General features: G+C 35.0%; 1 protein-coding gene across 3 annotated transcripts in view; it reads right to left on the bottom strand.

Moving 5' to 3' along the window:
• Nucleotides 1-18,617: 18,617 nt before the first annotated feature.
• LOC131161551 (polypyrimidine tract-binding protein homolog 3) overlaps nt 18,618-20,127 on the bottom strand; it is a 42,907-nt gene continuing 41,397 nt past the window's right edge. For all 3 annotated transcript variants that reach the window (XM_058117383.1, XM_058117385.1, XM_058117384.1), the window contains one exon: nt 18,618-19,403. In XM_058117383.1, the coding sequence (XP_057973366.1) occupies nt 19,014-19,403 (390 nt within the window). In that variant the 3' untranslated portion in view covers nt 18,618-19,013. The remainder of the gene's footprint in view (nt 19,404-20,127) is intronic.

Below are 20,127 nucleotides of genomic sequence, written 5' to 3'. Positions count from 1 at the left end.
ATAAACATCAAAGAAATGGGAGCGATGCCCCCGTCGCCAGCGTGGGCGCCGGGTCATGATATTATTTTTTCTCTCCACGCCGTGCGCGTGGCGACGTCGTTTTGCATGTGAGTCCGCACCGTTTTGAATATGATGGCGCTGGTTTAAAGCGCATCATCATCAGTTGCCATGTCACCACCTAGCTTGCGGTTGCTTTCGAGCCACGCACGTGTACATATTTTTATTTATTTAAAATATAGAAAAGAAAAGGAAAAAGGCGAATCAGAGCGTAGTTTTTTTTAATATATATATATATATATATATATATTTATTTATTTTTGTTACTTTAGATGGAAGCACGTGCATAGTCTGGTCGACGGCTAGTACTAGTGGCAAGTCCACATCTCGCAATTGTGTCCGCTTGAGAAAGGATGCAGAGGCCATTATTAAAATCAATAGACTGTTTTGGAGCCAAAAATAAAGTTGTATTTGAGATGGAGGCAGTGTGCAGAGATTTTTTTTATATAAAAAAAAACTGAGGCATTGTGATAAAGAAAATGGTAATGCTTTATATGAATTAAATGCTAATAAAGAAAACATATCTTTCATAGCAATCAATAATCCATAAATATGGTTATATTTACTCTTCACTAATTGGGGCCTTGCTTGTCTATTTACCCTATCAAACTATGATTATCATATAAATAATATGACTCTAAATTTAATGTGTGTGACTTTGTTTTTGCAATTCTATGCATATGCCTTGATATTTAATGCATGAGATGTAGAATTTTTTTTTTTTCAAACTGTAGGGTTATGTTTCGGAGAAAATAAAATAGTTGCAATATAATAGTAGATTTTTCTAGCGTCACAAGTTCGAAAATTTAAATTTAAATTTATATAAATGTAAACTGCCTGTTAGAAATACGAATTTAAATTCTAAACACAACCCTTTCGGAGCACAAAGACAAAGTAAAAATTTTTTAAAATACGTACAAATTTCTAATATTGAATTTGAACCTATGTGGATTTTAAAGAGATTGAATATAATTTTATATTATATTTTGTCTAAATTCAAATTTAAGATGCAAAACTCAACCTCCCAAATGCTGAGTAATCTATTAAATTTGTTTGAGTTTAAATAAAATGTGATACAAAATTACATTTAATTGTATTTTAATTCACACGAGTCTAAATACGATATTCGAATTTGGATGGAGTTCGACAACATTTTATACTATATTTTGTTCAAATCTAAACAAAGTCAAATCTAATGTTTGAATAAAGTTTCAGCTGTAAGCTACTAACATTGGGGCAAGACTATGCTTAGGAGCATGAATTTGTGTGTTTATGTAGATTAGAACAAAACTCAATACAATTTTATGTTACATTTTGTCCAAGTTCATAAAAATTCAAGCTCCAATTTCATGCTCGTAAACATGGGATACATTTTAGATTTTTTACTTGGATTCATATGGATTTGGGTTGATATTTAGGAGTATGAATTTCAAGACCTAAATTTGAATTTGTGTGGATTTTGGCAAAGCTTAGCATAATTTTGGATTATATCTTATTCAAATCTAATGTTTAAATTCTAAGTTCTAAATATCAATTTCAGACCTCAAATTTATATTTGCGTAATTTGTATGAAACCAATACATTTTAATATTACATTTTATTTAAATTCACAAACATAAAATCTAAAGTCTCTCGAACGTTGCATTTGGAGGTGTGGAATTTAAAATTTTGATTTGAATGGTTGGGCATCGAATGGATTTTATCATCCAATGGAAAATGTTAAAAGGGCTACTTAACAACTGAGCCAAGATCACCCAGTCAAGCTTGCTCAAGTGGTAAAGGCGGAGTTGTGACTATGGTGACCTCAAGGTCACAGGTTCAATTTTGCACTTGTAGACAATTTACATTGTTGTCTACCGCTTGGTACCCAAGGGCGGACGGTGATGTTCAGGGCATGTCAAAGGTTACCTATGCTGGTGCAATGAGGTGTTTCGACAGGCAACAGAGTGATCCAGGGTATAGTCTTAGGTTGCAACTGAGTCAGGTTCATGGAAGAAGTTGAAGCTATCACGAACAAGTTCAAGTTTGGCTTGGACTTGCTGAATGTCTCTAGTTACTAGATGGGAGGCAGTCCCAACCTAATGTCTAAGGTTAAGGTGGAGCAGCGGGTTTATGTTTTTAGTTTTCTCCTAAGGGGCGTATACTCACCAAGGTGAAGATTGTTGTAATATGTGGCCTAGATGATTGAGTGGAAGGTATGTACAAAGAGAAAACATGAAAAAAAAAACGGGAATGCTAACTTGTAGAAGGAAACCGTCGACGCTTTCCCTGTTTTAATCGTTGACGATTCGGTCCAGTGAAGTGAAACAGTCGACGGTTATTAGCTTGTTACTTCGACTATTTGATCTTCGTATTAAATCGTTGATGGCATGTCTGCAAACTGTCGATGGTTTGGCTCAGTTACTTAGCGTTTGTTTTCAAATTTTGAATTAAAACGTTGGATAGGTTGGGTTTTGGAGGGAAAGCCTCCAAGAAACTTATATATACATGGTATATGTTGTAATTCTATAATGTTCATGTATTTAGACAAGAAGATAGTGAAAAATACTATCGTTTGCTCTCGTGGATGTGGGCATTACCGAATCACGTAATTCTTTGTGTTATTGTTATTGCTTTCATTATAATCTGTGTGATTATTGTTTTGTATATTTAACTATTAGTTGTTGCATTGTGTTAGCTTTAGTGTATTCCCAAGAGGGGGGTGAATTGGAATTTTAAACTTCTTCCTAGGTTTAACCAAACATTTGTAGTATTACACAACCTAAGGTCTATTTACCCAAATGCGCAAATAAATATAATATACAGAATTTAAATCATGCACATCATTCACTCTATAACATACACGTGCAGTAAATATAAAGTGCGGAAATATAATCAAACACACGATATGTTATCGGGGTTCGGCCAATACTACCTACGTCCCCGCCTTAGCTATACCAGCACAAGGATTCCACTACTACTCACTTAACGGGTGAAGCGGCACCGATTACAACCAGGACAATTAATGGGGCTAACCTCAACCAACATGCCTTACCTGGATGGCACACCTAACTTTCCTAATCGGGTCTAAGTCAACCTGAGACTATTCAACAGGGCTAGTCTCCCTCTTCGAGCCCACGCCTAGAATACAAAAGATGTAAAATTTTACGTACAAACAAATGCTTATTACGTAAGCAAATATATACCACTACGCACAATATAATCAATGCACCTCAAGTATGTATGAACTTTAAGCTCGGTGCTCTATGTGTGCAATCAACACTCAAGGATGTATAATCTCAAATATGCATAGAGTGTTCTAACAAGCTAATCTTTGAAAGTAAAGTATATTAAATCTCAATATCAAATTAGTATTTCAAAGATACTAGCAATGATGTTCAAATGAACTTAAAAAATATTTTCTCAAATGTATCAAGCACAAGAGTTGTTTGAAATCTAGTTTTGTAAAATATTTTGCACACAAAAATAAAGCTATAGGAATCTTACAATGACAATGCAAAGATCCTTAAGCCTATGAGTTTATCCTAACACAAGATTTTATCAATAAAAATATGTGGGATAAACTATGATAAACTCTCCAAAATCAATATCATATATTCAAGCAGGACAATGGGAGTATTAGCAATACCTAATAAGTACTAGCACAATTTGTAAACTCTCACAATGTTAAGATGTATCAAGGGAATGAATACATGAGAGTATTTGGAGTGGAATAGGCCAAAATAGGCTTTTTGAGATTGAGAGGATTTTTCACTAATTATATTACTAATATTTCTTTAATTTTACAAATGAGCCCCTATATATAGAGAATGGCAAAACTATAACCGTTAGGGGACACATAGGGCATTCTTAAATTTGTTAAAAAAAAGTTTAGAAAAATTAACCATGTTTAACCCTTTAACCTCGGTAAAAATATTAATCAACTCGAGAAGATTCGGGTGGCTGAACTTTAGTTCAGTCGCTCGAACAGACTCATCAGAGAAATTTATAAAAAATGGTTCGAGTGCCCAAATTTGGGACCGGGTGGCTGAACTAAAGTCAGTAACATTTGGCACGCAGTTCGGGTGCCCAGTACTAAGTTCGCTTAACTGGACTGACAAGTTCAGTCGCTCGAGGCCTAATTTGAACTATGAGGTTTGGCAGCCCGAGTTGGTGAGAAGTCCCTTTCTAAGGGTTTGGTCACCCGAGGGCGATACGTTCATTCCAACAGTTCGAGCGCCTGAGGAATTTTGAACTCCTAGGGTTTGATCGCCAAACCTCTCACAAATTTTTCGATTAAAGTCCAATTTTGCCTTATTTAATTCTCCTGGTATAATGAGTGATTTTTGGGACTTTCTTATGTGCAAGTGCTGAGACCTAGGGTCTTTAAGGCCTTTTTAAGTATGCCAAAAAAAAAACTGGCGTCAGTCGACCCCCAAGGTCTCTCTAAGGTATTGAGCTTATAGATCCTCATACATGATATGCAGATTATTTCATACCTTTTTCTTATGTTACTATTACAGACCCAAATTAATATAGATTACAATAAAAAATTCTTCTGGGTCTTTAGACTCGACCTTACAAGGCTCCCTATGTTTCTAGTTCAAAAATGTCTAAAATTGATGGTGATTTATTGGCTGATCCCTCTGAATACCACCATATTGTTAGGGCCCTACACTATGTTACCATTACACATCCTAATATTGTGTGTTTCGTCAACCAGTTATGTCAACATATGCAAGCTCCCACTAGCACCCATTGGACTTCGTCCAAGAGAGTCCTTCGTTACTTAAAGCATACTACCAATTTTGGTCTTCACTATAAACCAAGCACTATTGCCTTACATGCCTTCTGTGATGAGAACTCGGCGGGTAATCCAAATGATAGGTGTTCTTCTAGTGGCTATGGCATCTATCTTGGGCATTGTTTGGTTTCTTGGTCTTCTAAGAAACAACATGTTGTTTCTAGATCCAGTAGTGAAGCATAGCATCAAAGCTTGGCCTTAATGACAACTGAAGTACTATATTATATCTGTATGCTTTTGCGAGAATTGCGCATTTATTTATCTCCCCCCCCCCCCCTACACTTGGTGTGATAGTCTCAGTGCTATGTCTTTGGCCTCTAATCCTATTTTCCATGCTCGAACCAAGCATATCAAACTTGATTATCGTTTTATTAAAGAGAAGGTGGTTAACAAAATGTGGTTGTTCGTTATGTTAATACCCACAATCAAGTCGCAGATATCTTCACCAAAGGCCACGCTGCTGATCGGTTTTGTATTTTGCATGACAAATTGTTGGTCTATTCCTTACCCTCCAATTTGAGGGAGGGTGTTAAGGATATCAAGGACGTCAATCCCATGCTTCCTACAGACTAGACTATTTAATTTTTAAACTTTGTATTCTATTGTTGTGCATTCCGCATGTTATCCTGGTTGTTATTATAATCCAATATCTCAACTGTAAAATTTATATAAGCTTAATGATATACATGGTTTTGGTATCTTACCAAAACTATCTTTCCTCTATATTATCTATCAACCCCCCCCCCCCCGATTGTTGCACTATTGTGTAGGTGTGTGTTGTGTATGTGTGAACATGTGTGTGTATGTGACATGGATGCATGATATGTAGGGGGAGTGTGTGTGTGTGTGTGTGTGTGTGTGTGTGTGCGTGTGCGTGCATGTGCATGATGGTGCATGGATATGTGATGCATGTGCATTTGGATGCATATGAATGCATGAGGGATGCATGTGTGTGTATGTGACATGCATGCATCATATTCATGGGGGAATGGGTGATCATATATGCATGTGCATGATGATGGATGTATGAATGCATGAATGTATGCATATGCATGATGGTTGATGCATGTATATAGGATGATGCATGAACATGGATGTATGAATGCATGTATGTGTGCATGTTGCATGATGGTTAATGCATGATGATGGATGTGTGAGTGCATGAATATATGGATGTGCCTGATGGTTGAGGCATGTATGCATGATGATGCATGAATATATGCATGTGCATGATATTTGATGCATGCCTGCATGATGGTGCATAAACATGGATGTATGAATGCATGAATGTATGCATGGGATGATGCATGTATACCTAAGTATGAATGCATGATTTATGTAATGCATACATGTGTAGATGCATGTATGGTTACATATGGTAGCATGTATACATATGAGTATATGTGTATATATATATATATACATGTGTGTGTGTGTGCGCGCGCACATATATGTCTTTGTGTTTATGTATGCTTATTTATTTGTGTTTGTGTTTGTGTATGTTTATTTATTTGTGTTTGTGTATATTTATTTATTTGGAAATTGTTCATTTAGAGATATTTATATATGAGTATTTGTGTTTGTATTTGTGTTTGGCTTTATATATGAGTGGTTGTGTGTGTGTGTGCATATATATAGTGTAAGTGTATGTGCATGATTGTTTGTTTTAGTGTGTGGATATTAGTGTGTGTGTTTTATGTTGCCTATATCAAAAATTTAGTATGCGTGATTGTTTCTATTCCTAGTAAACGTTTGTAAACCGATAATGGTGGAGAATACATATCCTCGCTTTTTTCTTGGTACCTCATAGAAAATGGTATTTTACATGGGCAAACATGTCCACATACTTCTCAACAAATTGGTACTGCAGAACATAAACATCTCCATATTGTTGATATGAGATTCATTTTACTTGCACAATCTGGACTTGCTAAGAAATTTTGGGTTGAATCATTTTTAACTGTCGTATATTTAATCAACAGGTTACCTGCGCCAATTTTAAATAATGATACTCCTTTTTCTAAGCTTTACAAAGTTACACTTGATTACTCTTTTCTACACAATTTTGGATGTCGATGCTATCCTTTGTTACGTCCTTATGCTGAAAACAAGTTGTCATATTGTAGTATCCTATGCATTTTCATTGGTTATTTCTCAAGTAAAAAGGGTTATAGGTGCCTTTATCTATAAATGAGCGTGTTTACATTTTTCGCAATGTTGTGTTTGATGAAAAATATTTTCTAGCTAAAATAAGGATCCCGAATCACTCTCCTGCTGGTGTCGTGATCCTTATTGGTACGCCCTATTTTACAATTCAAATTCCAATTTCTCCTGATTTTTCATGTTCATCACCTATCCATCGTACAAACTCTTCCGCAGGTGTCACCCAAGCCACATGTGTCCTTTGATCCACATGTTTCACCTGCCTCATCTCATATTCAAATTTCAATAATGATGCCTCCGCCTTTGCCTGATCAAGATATCGTTGACTCACCTAACTATTTGGAACCTGTCGAGGACTCTTTTATCCCTATCCAAAGTGCTGTTACCCGCTCACAAACTGGGCATTCCCGACCTCGCCAATTTCCTGACTTTGTGACCTACTATTCCTCATGTCATCCACTTAAACTATTTCATACGATTGTCATAACCCCTGAGCCTAAAACTTTCACGTAGGCAGTCTCTAAACCAAAATGGCATGCAATGGAATCTTAGTTCAATGCATTATTGGACAGCGGTACATAGTCACTCTGTCCACGACCTTCTTCTCATCATATTGTCTACAAAAAATGGGTGTACAAGATCAAGTAGAAACCTGGTGGTTCTGTTCATCGTTACAAGGCGAGGTTGGTCTCCAAAGGATTTGATCAGAGGTTTAGGGTCGACTATTTTGAGACTTTTAGCCTAGTTGTTAAACCGACAATTGTTCGCATTATTCTTGCTTTGTCCGTACAATTTCATTGGACTACATGACAGCTTGATGTATTCAATGCTTTTCTTCAAGGGTACCTTGATAAGGAAGTTTATATGGAGCAACCGAAGGGGTTTATCGGTGCTAAGCATCCAGACTTTGTCTATCGATTACATCACTCTCTGTATGGCCTTAAGCAGGCACCATAAGATTGGTTCACTCGTCTCTCACGGGCACTTATTGATCTTGATTTTTCTGGTTCACATGTTGACTACTCCCTCTTCACTCTTCACAGAGATAAATTGCGCATTTTTATACTAGTTTATGTTGATGATACCATTGTCACTAGCAATGATGATTCTACAATTTTCTCTATTATTTCACAATTGAAGTTTGAGTTTGTGATGAAGGATTTGGGTGATTTGAGTTTTTTTTTTGGGATAGAGACTGCACGTAATGATACTGGTTTGCATTAACATCAATCTAAGTATATTTTTTATTTACTTGATCGTGCAAATATGGTTGGTGCTCGGCCTAACAAGGCTCCCTATGTTTCTGGTTCGAAAGTGATGGTGATTTATTAGCTGATCCCTCTGAATACCGCCATATTGTTAGGGCCCTACACTATGTTACCATTACACATCCTAATATTGCATGTTTCGTCAACCAATTATGGCAACATATGCAAGCTCCCACTAGCACCTATTGGACTTCGTCTAAGAGAGTCCTTTCGTTACTTAAAGCATACTACCAATTTTGGTCTTCACTATAAACCAAGCACTATTGCCTTACATGCCTTCTGTGATGAGAACTCGACGGGTAATCCAAATGATAGACGTTCTTCTAGTGGCTATGGCAGCTATATTGGGCATTGTTTGGTTTCTTGGTCTTCTAAGAAACAACATGTTGTTTCTAGATCCAATAATGAAGCATAGTATCAGAACTTGGCCTTAATGACATCTGAAGTACTATATTGGATCTGTATTCTTTTTTGCAAGAATTGCACATTTATTTATCTCCCTCCCCCCCTACGCTTGGTGTGATAATCTCAGTGCTATTTCTTTGGTCTCTAATCCTATTTTCCATGCTCGAACCAAGCATATCGAACTTGATTATCGTTTTATTAAAGAGAAGTTGGTTAACATAGATGTGGTTGTTCGTCATATTAATACCCGCAATCAAGTTGAAGATATCTTCACCAAAGGCCACACTGCTGATCGATTTTGTATTTTGCATGACAAATTGTTGGTATATTCCTTACCCTCCAATTTGAGGGAGGGTATTAAGGATATCAAGGATGTCAAACTCGTGCTTCCAGCAAACTAGGCTATTTGATTTTTAAACTTTGTATTCTTTTGTTGTGCATCCCGCATGTTATGCTAGTTGTTATTGTAATCTGATATATCAATTGTAAAGTCTATATAAACTTAATGATATACACGGTTTTGGTATCTTGCCAAAACTCTCTTTCCTCTATATTATCTTTCACCCCCTCAATGTTGCACTATTGTGTGGGTGTGTGTTGTGTACGTGTGAACATGTGTGTGTATGTGACATGGATGCATGATATGAAGAGGGAGTGTGTGTGTGTGTGTGTGTGTGCGCGCGCGCGCGTGCGCACGTGCGTGTGTGTGTGCGCGCGCATGTGTGTGCATCTGTGCGTGTGCATGATGGTGCATGGATATGTGATGCATGTGCATGTGGATGCATATGAATGCATGAGGGATGCATGTGTGTGTATGTGACATGCATGCATCATATTCATGGGGGAATGGGTGATCATATATGCATGTGCATGATGATGGATGTATGAATGCATGAATGTATGCATATGCATGATGGTTGATGCATGTATATAGGATGATGCATGAACATGGATGTATGAATGCATGTATGTGTGCATGTTGCATGATGGTTAATGCATGATGATGGATGCGTGAGTGCATGAATATATGGATGTGCATGATGGTTGAGGCATGTATGCATGATGATGCGCGAACATGGATGTATGAATGCATGAATATATGCTTGTGCATGATGTTTGATGCATACATGCATGATGGTGCATAAACATGGATGTATGAATGCATGAATGTATGCATGTGCATGATGTTTGATGCATGCATGCATGATGATGCATGAATGTATGTATGGAATGATGCATGTATACCTATGTATGAATGCATGATTTATGTAATGCATACATGTGTAGATGGATGTATGGTTACATATGGTAGCAAGTATATGTTCCAGTATATGTATATATATATATATATATATATATATATATATATATATATATATATATAATTCTATATAAAAATGTGTGTGTGTGTGTGCGCGCGCGCGCATGTGTGTGTGTGTATACATATATGTCTATGTGTTTATGTATGCTTATTTATTTGTGTTTGTGTATGTTTATTTATTTGTGTTTGTGTATATTTATTTATTTGGAAATTGTTCAATTAGAGATATTTATATATGAGTATTTGTGTTTGTGTTTGTGCATGTTTATTCATATTTGTGTATGTTTATTTATTTGGAAATTGTTCATGTAGAGATATTTATGTATGAGTAGTTGTGTGTGTGTGCAGATATATATATATATATATAGTGTAAGTGTATGTGTGTGATTGTTTGTTTCAATGTGTGGATATTAGTGTGTGTTTTATCTTGCCTATGTCAAAAATTTAGTATGTGCGTGATTGTTTATTTTAGAATGTGGATATTAATGTGTATTGTTTGTTTTAGTGCGTGGATATTATTGTGTGTTTTATCTTGCCTATATAATTTTTTTTTAAATATATATATATATAATTCTTGAAAAATGCCCAAAAAAAAAAACATTTTTGCAACGTTTTCCCAATTTTAATATGGTCGATGATGAAACCCTAAATTTTCAAAGCTCATGCATACATTGCATTTCAACTTACACTCTCTCATTTTCAAACTCACTTATTTCATTTACTTCTTCAAATACCAGTAATGCCAACCTGATCCCCTTTTATAAAACTTTGGTCTTCTAGGTTGACAATGTAAGTTTGACGTTTCCAAAACCAATTGTTTTTATGCATTTATCAGCCATCGCCAACACCCTCGGCACATTTTCATCAAAAACATAAGATTCTAAGACCAAACTCTTTTAGAGCAATACTCTGAGCTCCTTGAAGCCATGTTGGAGTTCTCAGGTAGTGATTTCTCACTAGATGACCAAAAGGGGTCTTTCTCTTTTATTTTCTTTTCCTTTTCTTTTCTTGAAGGCAGCACCTATATAATTACGGTAGCTGGTGTCGTAGGAGTGTAATCCCTCGTTGTCATGTGAGGGGCAAGGAGTCTAACATAATCATTTCAAGTTTGCATGATAGTGATTCTATTAGACCCCTTGATTTATGTGTTTTATATATATTTTTCTGTTTTAAATGCTTTGAATAAATATTTGCTCTATTGATTGCATGTGTTTTTGAATTGAAATTTCATAATAAATCTTCTTTTGAACTTAAGGGCTATGTCTTCGCATGCCCTCAATAAATCGGAGGTGGGTGGTTTTTGTCTTTCGCAAGGCCTCTCGATGTTTAAAGGTCGGGTAAAGGAAACACATAACTTTTTTTTTTTTTTTTACTAAAAGAGGGCGGCACCTCCATTTATTTATTAATATACCCTCACTTTTTGTGGAGGAATATGGTGATTACAAGATAAAATAAAACACCAGTAACCAACCAAACTAGGACAATAAAATTAAACATAACTAACAAAGAAGATAAAAAAACATAAACACGGCCAAACTCAAAACAAAAATATACCAAACAAAACTCTATAGTTGAACTAACGATGAATAGAAACGATACCCCACCTATCCATATAAAGAATACATTTCAGATAATTTGGTAGAAGGTGTTGTTCTTCGTAAATTACATTGTTTTCCATTTCTCCTTCTTTAGCAAGAAAACCAGCCGCACTATTGCCTTCCCTATATTGATGCATCACCATGACATTCACTCCTTTTAACTTCACCACGAGCTCCTCTCAAAATTTCCAAAGAAACCACAAAGTACATCTACCTTTCCGAAGCCAATCAACTACAATTCGCTAGTCACTTTCAATAATCACATTAAAATAATGCAAACGTTTGCACAAATGAATTCCTTCTCTAATTGCTTTTAATTCCGCACTATTATTCGTACCGTTGCTAAAATACCTTGAAAAAGCTGCTTTTACCATGTCATGGCAAACCCAAATAATTCCTCCACCTCCTGAATTACCCGAATTGCCCCTACAACTCCCATCACAATTAAGTTTTATCCACTCTACTGGAGGTTTAACCCATAAAATAATTTTTCCAAGCCTGTCGTAAATTCTCTGATGCTTAATTTGAAACTTATTCAAAATATTAATGTCTGGCTTCTTCAATTTTTGAAAAGAATTGGTGTTCTCAACAATAAAACTAACCTAAAATTGAACACTTCTCCACATCTGATCTACACTTTGATAAACTCCTTCCATTCTCGCTTTACATCTTCAATTCCAGAGACACCACATAATCAAATACAGAATCATCCCGATTAAAATACCTTTAATAGAAGATTTTTGAGCATATTGGAACCAATTTGCCATTTTGTTTTTCCAAGAAGGGATCTTTGGAAAGGAATTTCCAATGCCACACAAGCCCGACGCCAAACCTCTGAAGCCACCTCACCTAAAGAGAGAATATGATCAATGTTTTCCTGACTTCTCCGAATACAACAATCACAAGCCAAAACCATCGATATTCTTTTGGCCTAAATTCTATCATCTATAGCCAAGCATCTAAACCAGACTCTCCATAAACACATTGAGACTCTTCTGGGCAATAAAGAATGTCAAAACCAGTCATTCCACACAAAATTGTCACTTTTGCTCCTCACTACCTCCCAAGCCATTTTTGTAAAAAATTGTCGTCAAAGGCAGGCTTCCAAACAAAAATATCCTACCCACTTTTACCCACCAGCACCTGATGCAAAATTTCCCTTGTTTTATCAGCACCAACCAATTCTAGTACTAAATCAGAGTTCCAATTATTATTTAGCCAGCAATCCTTAATACACAGATTCTTGTTCAAAATATCCTCAGAGCTCACAGATAATGGGCCTGATGACAGCCACCTTTCAAACCAAAAAGAAGAGTTCCCACCTCTCACCAACTTGAAATAAATTTAATAAACAATTAATCCTCACAAGGATTGTTAGAGGTTTTGTCCTAGCACGCCTCTGGGGATCTTGAGGTGAGAGTAGTTTTTGTCTTTTGCAGGGCTACCCAATACATTATGGACTGGTAATTGAAATAAAAAAGGAAAAGTGTGAGTCTTGATTGGTTAATTTTGAAGGTAATCCTAGGCTAATTAGGTATCGTCCTTTAGACAGGTGTAAAGGGGTGTTAATACCTTCCCTTTACATAACCGTACTCCTGAATCCGACCTGATTACTCAGACTGTGGGCTATCAGCTCCCTTGAGCCTAGGCACAGCCGCTTAAAGGGCAATAAACTAATAGCATATTAAATAGGTGTTCTAACCTCACTTAGAGTTAAATAGGTTAGGGGTGACTCCCTTGGACCATATTTTGACTCATTTCTCACTACATGCATTACCGCTTCATGTAATTTTGAGTCCGCTATTCGATCAAGGCGACATGGTTCATATTTTTAATTATTATTATTATTATTATTATTATTATTATTATTATTATTATTAGTAAATAATAATTTTAAAATGTAAATAAAAAATCAGAAAAAAAATTAAAAATCATTATAAATCAAAAAAACCAAGAAAAATACAAAAAAAAATGTAAATGTTGTTCTTTTTCATCTTTATTGTATAATAAATTAACATACACATAAATACTGGTAACAATTTTTAGTACTAATATTGTAAGGGGTGTTGGTTGATTAACTTCTTGTAGAATGATTAGTCAACCACTTTCCTTAGGTATGAACCCTAAAGCTATTATTAATTTGTTTTATTTGACTTTAGTGTTTTTCTTAAAAAAATCTTTTCTTTCATTTGCATATATATGTTGTTTTACCAAGTTTCAAACTTTGTCCCATTCTCTTTTTTCTTATTTGATAAGCAACCCTTGTCGGCACTTTGGACAAAATTCAGTGTTGATAGAAATTAAATCTTAGTAGAAATGATCACGAATATGTTAGTCTTAAACGTTGAACTTAATCCAATATTTAAATTAATTTTTGCATTCCCTATGAAGGGCCTAAACTTTTCATCGAGAAATATGAAATTCTTTAGATTGTTAATGGTATAATTTTAGACAAAACATAATATAACACTATATTAAACTGTACTGATTGTCACATATTGTTATATTCAAGACTCTTGGATGCGAATTATTATTATTATTATTATTATTATTATTATTATTATTATTATTATTATCATATATTGTCAATTTAGATCATATCATGACTAGGCTATAGAGCAGAAGGTAACTTCAAGTTTCACCCCATATCTCTTTCTACTTCTCATATCATTCGAACTTGAAACAACCAACCTAACTACAATTAGTATCAAACTTTAACTAATGGGATGCATCTACGTTCCAAACTAAATAAACGTTAGCTTGAAGTGCTCAATACCCTAACCAATTTGGAAGTTGATTTGATTTTCAATCATTCAAGCTAGCCTTCGTACTATGAGGATGGTAAAAACGAAGGACTTGCTTAGTTGTAGATAAGTAGTTTCATTTTCAATTTATTTTTTTAAAAAAATACAAAATCTTCCATATTTTATAATTTACGAAGTCTTTGAAAGTATGAACTTCGTGGTTTAAATATTTAAATTTGTGCTGAATTTAGAAAAAATACAATACAATATAGTTCATACTACATTTTGTTCAAATCAATACAAATCTAAATTCAAAACTTAAGTTTCAAACTCTCAGGCGAAATGTTAGAGATTTTTTATAAAAAAAAAAAAAAAAAATCCCTAAAATGATTAAAAATTAGAAGAAAAAAAAAACCCATAATTTTATAATTTAAAAATTAAAAATAAAAACTAATTTGCTTCCAAAAAATCACTTGATTTGAGAGGATCCTCCACTCAGCCCTACTCATATTTAGAAGATCTTGGATGTGAAGTTTGGTGGCAGGTGCATCCAATTCCTCATTGTGACATCCCCACCTCTCAACATCTTATAATCTTCGCATCAATCTAATCATCATTTTCCTCGCCCAAAAAAGATAAAAAGGAGAAAGCAAGACAGGCAAATTAAAGCATTTGCAAAAGTTTTTTTTTTCTTTTTTTCCTTGCCCCTTTCACAAAATTAAATGCGGCCATTGCTTCATCGCCCATGCCGCCAAGTTCAAACACCATGCACGCCCGTATCTCCATCATAACACGTTTTTCATTCTTACTATATCTATATATACGCACAGAGGGAGACCCAATTAATTAAATAAAGCCAAAATACAACTCCACGTACGTACTTCTAAATAATATATTTATTTTCAGACGTTCTCACTGAAACTAAATATATATATATATATATATATATATATAGAAGGTATTTAATCAGAAATAATAATTAAAACAAATATAAACTGGGAGAAAGAAATGAGAAAAGGGTTTTGCGCGTGGTTGGGTTGGTGGGCAGAACAGAAAAGCCAGAAGCTGGTCAGATTCAAAGTTATTTGAGATCTCAAATTAACGACAAAAGAAAAAAATCAGCAATACTATACCCCAAGAAAAATGGGAGACCCAAAACGTGGATGCATGCAGGCCAATCCTTAAATCATTAAATTAAGAAAAGACTGCAACTAGGCTGCCCAATACATATTTATTTATTAATAAACTCTCACTACTATTCAACATAATTGAGTAAAATAGTAAAGAAATTTGTAGTAATAATTAAATCACATATATAGATATATATATATATATATATATATATTTTAAAACCCTTGGATAATGATGGGGATTGTTGAATACCATTCAGCAAAATCACAGTGCTAGCAGATCACTTATGAATTAATTCTCGTCATATATATCTTTGATTTTTGCCCCTTAATTATTCAACAACACACAATTAAGCATGCGTTGAGGCGGAATAATTGGAAAATTCTTATCCACGAGGTGGCCTCGTGTTGAGGACAAGTAGATAAATGCAGTGTCAAGTCAATAGGAAAGGCTCAATAAAGAAATATGGAAGTCTCCTATGAATAGGAACTACACCATGAATCTTGATACGAGGCTTGGATAAGAAAGAGCTGCGGGTTAAGGATAAAGACGTCATCCTCAAAAACTCATCCATAGAGGTTAAAGAGGAAAAGATGGATTCCTTAGACTTGATAAAATGGATAATAATCCGTTAACGCAAATTGTATCTGATTTTTTCTAAATTGACTCATATTCGATCAGCTGCTTATTAAACAAGTCAGATATAGTTTAAAAGGGGCAATCTGTTGTTGAATGGGTCGTATCAAGCCTGTTATATTCCATGAATATCAGCCTATCATTTAAGAAAAGGGTTTTGGATTTACTTATTCACATTTTACCTAATATCATCTACTATCTAACTCCCAATTCTAACTTCAGCTTGGACCGAGCAATTAAGTTTAGGCCCAAAATTAAAGATCTGGACTCCCTATCCCATGCATCCACACCCTATGGACCCACTGAAACTCCCAATCTCAAAGCCTATGAGGCCCTTAACTCGAGTACTGAAAATCTCTTTCCCTTAGCCACTAATAGTAAAAACCCTACAGCACGTAATCTAAAAATTCAATGATTCATTCTTCACTCTATATTTCAATAATCGATCCTTCCAAACTCCCATGTCCTAAAGAGCAGTTGCATATCACCAGTAAGTCACTTGCATCGTAGTAAGTCCACATGATCAATTATTCATGTTAGGAGCGCAAAATGAGCTGAAGGATTGAGTTTTAGGAGGTCGTAAACAGATGGAGACAAAACGAATTCAACTCTGGATTAACTCATTTATTAACGGGTGACTAATCTACAAATCCAAACACGCCCTTTTAATAAATGGGTCTTAAACGGGTACCCATTAAATACCCGTTTAAAACTATAATTTATTTATTTCAATTTTTTAATATTTGATCAAAATTGACTTAATTTTCATTAAAAAAAAAATAGCACTTAAAAAATATAAAAAGTAGCCTAAAAGTGGGCGGCCAAAGGCCAAAGGGCCCAAAAGCGAAAAAAAAATGAAAAAAAAATAATAATAAAATGTAAATGGATCACGCAACGAGTGCCCGACCTAAACCCATCCACCCCGTTTTATTAAAAGGGTTGGGTTGACCTATTTATTAGAGCAACTGCTCTAATACCAATTGTTAATCTAATTATTGGCACTTGGGGTGTATATTGGGTGCCCAAAAATTCAATAAAGTGCGAAAGCAATGAGATGCTCACCCAATCAATCAAATAATTACCACAACGTTGGAGTTTATTGTGGTTTAGTCAACTCAATCTATGTCCATTCCCTAAGTAAATTACTTAAGATTTCTACTCCATCAAAATCACATTACAACCAGTCATGCGAATTGAACTTTGACAAACATTGTTCAATATAAGCAAGTACACAACCAAAAACAACCACAAGCTGAAAAATACTTACAAGTGAATAACCCAATTGGGCTAACCCAGTCCTTTACTACATAAACAAGGTAATCACACTCGAACAATAATGTCGACCTATCACTTAATCCAATCCAGCCAAAAAATGTATAAGATACTAATACAATGATCAGAACATATGTTTCACAGGATTTTACTAGAAAAGATAATAAATAGAAAAACATCTCTCTTCTCAGAACACAAAATAGCAACATGCTTCTCAAATGCAAATGGACTTTTGAAGAGTACTAGTTAAACGAAACTCAACGTCCAAATTGAAATAATCTGCTGTCAAATAAATATAAGAAAAAACTTTTCTAGATAAAACTAATTCAACCCTAAATCAACTTTGTTCAAAAATTTTGTTAAATATGGGGAATATACAAATGTTAATTTGCCTTGAATTTTCAAATTTTGAATATTATATGAAGGCTATGATTTGTAAGATGAGTTCATAAAGCGTCCAACAAGTAAGCAAAATAAGCATCTAAAAGATTTATGGTAAGTCATTTATCATGCCACCTAAGAGCGTATAATATAGAAGTATGGCGGAATATAGGTTAAAGAGATAGTCCAAGATGTATAGTAATGTGTCTTGAAAATCATTAAAACTAAACTTAATGATTAGTGAGACCTAAGGACGGAGGACGCTGATCCGTAAGTTTGGTGCCGCACCTGAGAAACCGAAGGGCTCATTGATAGCTGGTGTTCCTATGTAATAAAAAAAAAATGACGTACATCAAAAACTAACACACATAATATATTTCAACATATTTTAACACGTTACAAACTCATAAAATGTCTTGCAGAGCCATTTGCTGCATCATTCGCCTTATAATGACAATATTATGTTTTGTAAGTCATTGAGTAGAATAAAAAATAAACTAAATTGGGACAAGCCTTGCCTATATTAGTTTAACTTATTTTATAAAAACAAAATTGAAGAAACAAATGCAGCAAAATCATTATATGCCTTCACGAAGCAACAAATTAAATTTTAGTAACATTAAACTAATAATTTATCCATGTCTTATTAACTGAAATACATTTAAATTATTACTTCACATTAGTACAGACTTCTAGTGACTGATATATTTGCTATCAATGTCGGTGGATCTTACTGAACATGGCAATGAATCACATTTCGAGTGCAAAACTGTTCTTTAAAAGGCTTTGCATAGCACGTATAGAATTCATTTTATAATTCATGCTTCAAAGTTAAATCTGCCCATTATCACTCAGATATTATTACAAATAATGTAGATTTAATGATTAATTAATAAGGTAAATAAAGTCCATGCACGTTAGCCGCCAGTTTGCCATGGTTTTGGAGGCGAATTAGAAGGGTACGTCAAAAAAGCAAAAACCTATTTTGCTAGGTGAGGCTCAGTTGCATCGAATATACAAAGACTATAAGAACCCTCAGCGGGGAGGCCTAGCAAACAACATTACCCTTTGCAGCCTAGATATAATTGGTACAAACACTAATAAGAGAAAAATGGAGGGCATTCCACCATTACAAAGGCAATTTAACCATCATAAAAAGAGGGGGACAAAAAAATAGAACGAAGACGGGCATGATCAGACAAAAATATCCTTTCGTTTACGAACTCCTACCCCCTCGCTATTACCACAAGTTCTTTATATGTTCTGCAACTGAGAAAAGGATATCCGGACCATTGACCCTGCAAGGTTAGTTGCATGCTTGCACACAAGAGCTTCAGTCGCTTGCTCCTCAGTTTCAAACATAACAAGGGCCTGTTTCTTCCCATTCATCTCGTAAAGCTTGCTGTTGACAACAGTTCCATGTTCCTCCAAATGGGTCACTATCTCCTCCTCAGTGACATCCTGGGGCAGGGTGGAAAGGTGGATCATCTTTGTAGGAGAGCAGCAATAGCGATAATTCTTTGCAGCATTACGATTGAAACGATTGAGATTAGAGTTCACGTATTCGTGTGTATCAGCACCAGTTGTTATGTTTGGGTGCTTGGAGAAATTCACCTCCAATCGCTTCCCAAACAGCATGGCTCCCTGTATTCCAAATCGGAAAAAGTTTTAGTACCTAATTAAAAAGTTCATGCTACAATAAAAGCAAATAGCATGGACTTCTACATTCAAACCCAACTTATACAGCAGAAATATTAATGTAGAGCCCAGCAATTCGATGAGGTCTGACCAAGAATACAAAATTGTGTGATCATGTAAAACAACAGAATTGAGCATGTATGTGTCACAATTCTACAATCAACTTCAGAAGTAAATAAGGTAACAGAAAAATGTGACGCTGATACAATTTGTGACGAAATTTATACAGCACATTTAAAAATTCTGGAAGCAGCTTTCACCATCCATAGCCAGTCAGGACTACACATGTTGGCTGAGAAACAGAACCATGAACGATCTGGACAAAACTAATATGAATGCAGAACCTTGTGGCAAACCAATCAAAACAAAGTTGGTCCAGTAAAATCATAGTTGCCATTGAATCACCATGCAAGCACAATTGACTGCTTGGCCAATTTTTAACATCCTAAACAAACAGTAACCCTTCATCTGCATCAATTTGATATGGAAAAATTTGAAAACCCAGCTTAAGATAGAAAGTTCAGCCAAAAATTAGTCAGGATAAAATTCGAAATAACGAAACAAAAGTAATCCAGAACATCAAACATCTCACAACCAGAATATCTTTTAACATCAATAAATGGCACTATTTCTACATAATAAAAAATTGTAGTTCTAATGCAGTAGGAAA

This window comes from Malania oleifera, chromosome 8, assembly GCF_029873635.1.
Source record: "Malania oleifera isolate guangnan ecotype guangnan chromosome 8, ASM2987363v1, whole genome shotgun sequence".
In the NCBI taxonomy this organism is placed as follows: Eukaryota; Viridiplantae; Streptophyta; class Magnoliopsida; order Santalales; family Ximeniaceae; genus Malania; species Malania oleifera.
This window is presented reverse-complemented; position numbering and strand designations above follow the sequence as displayed.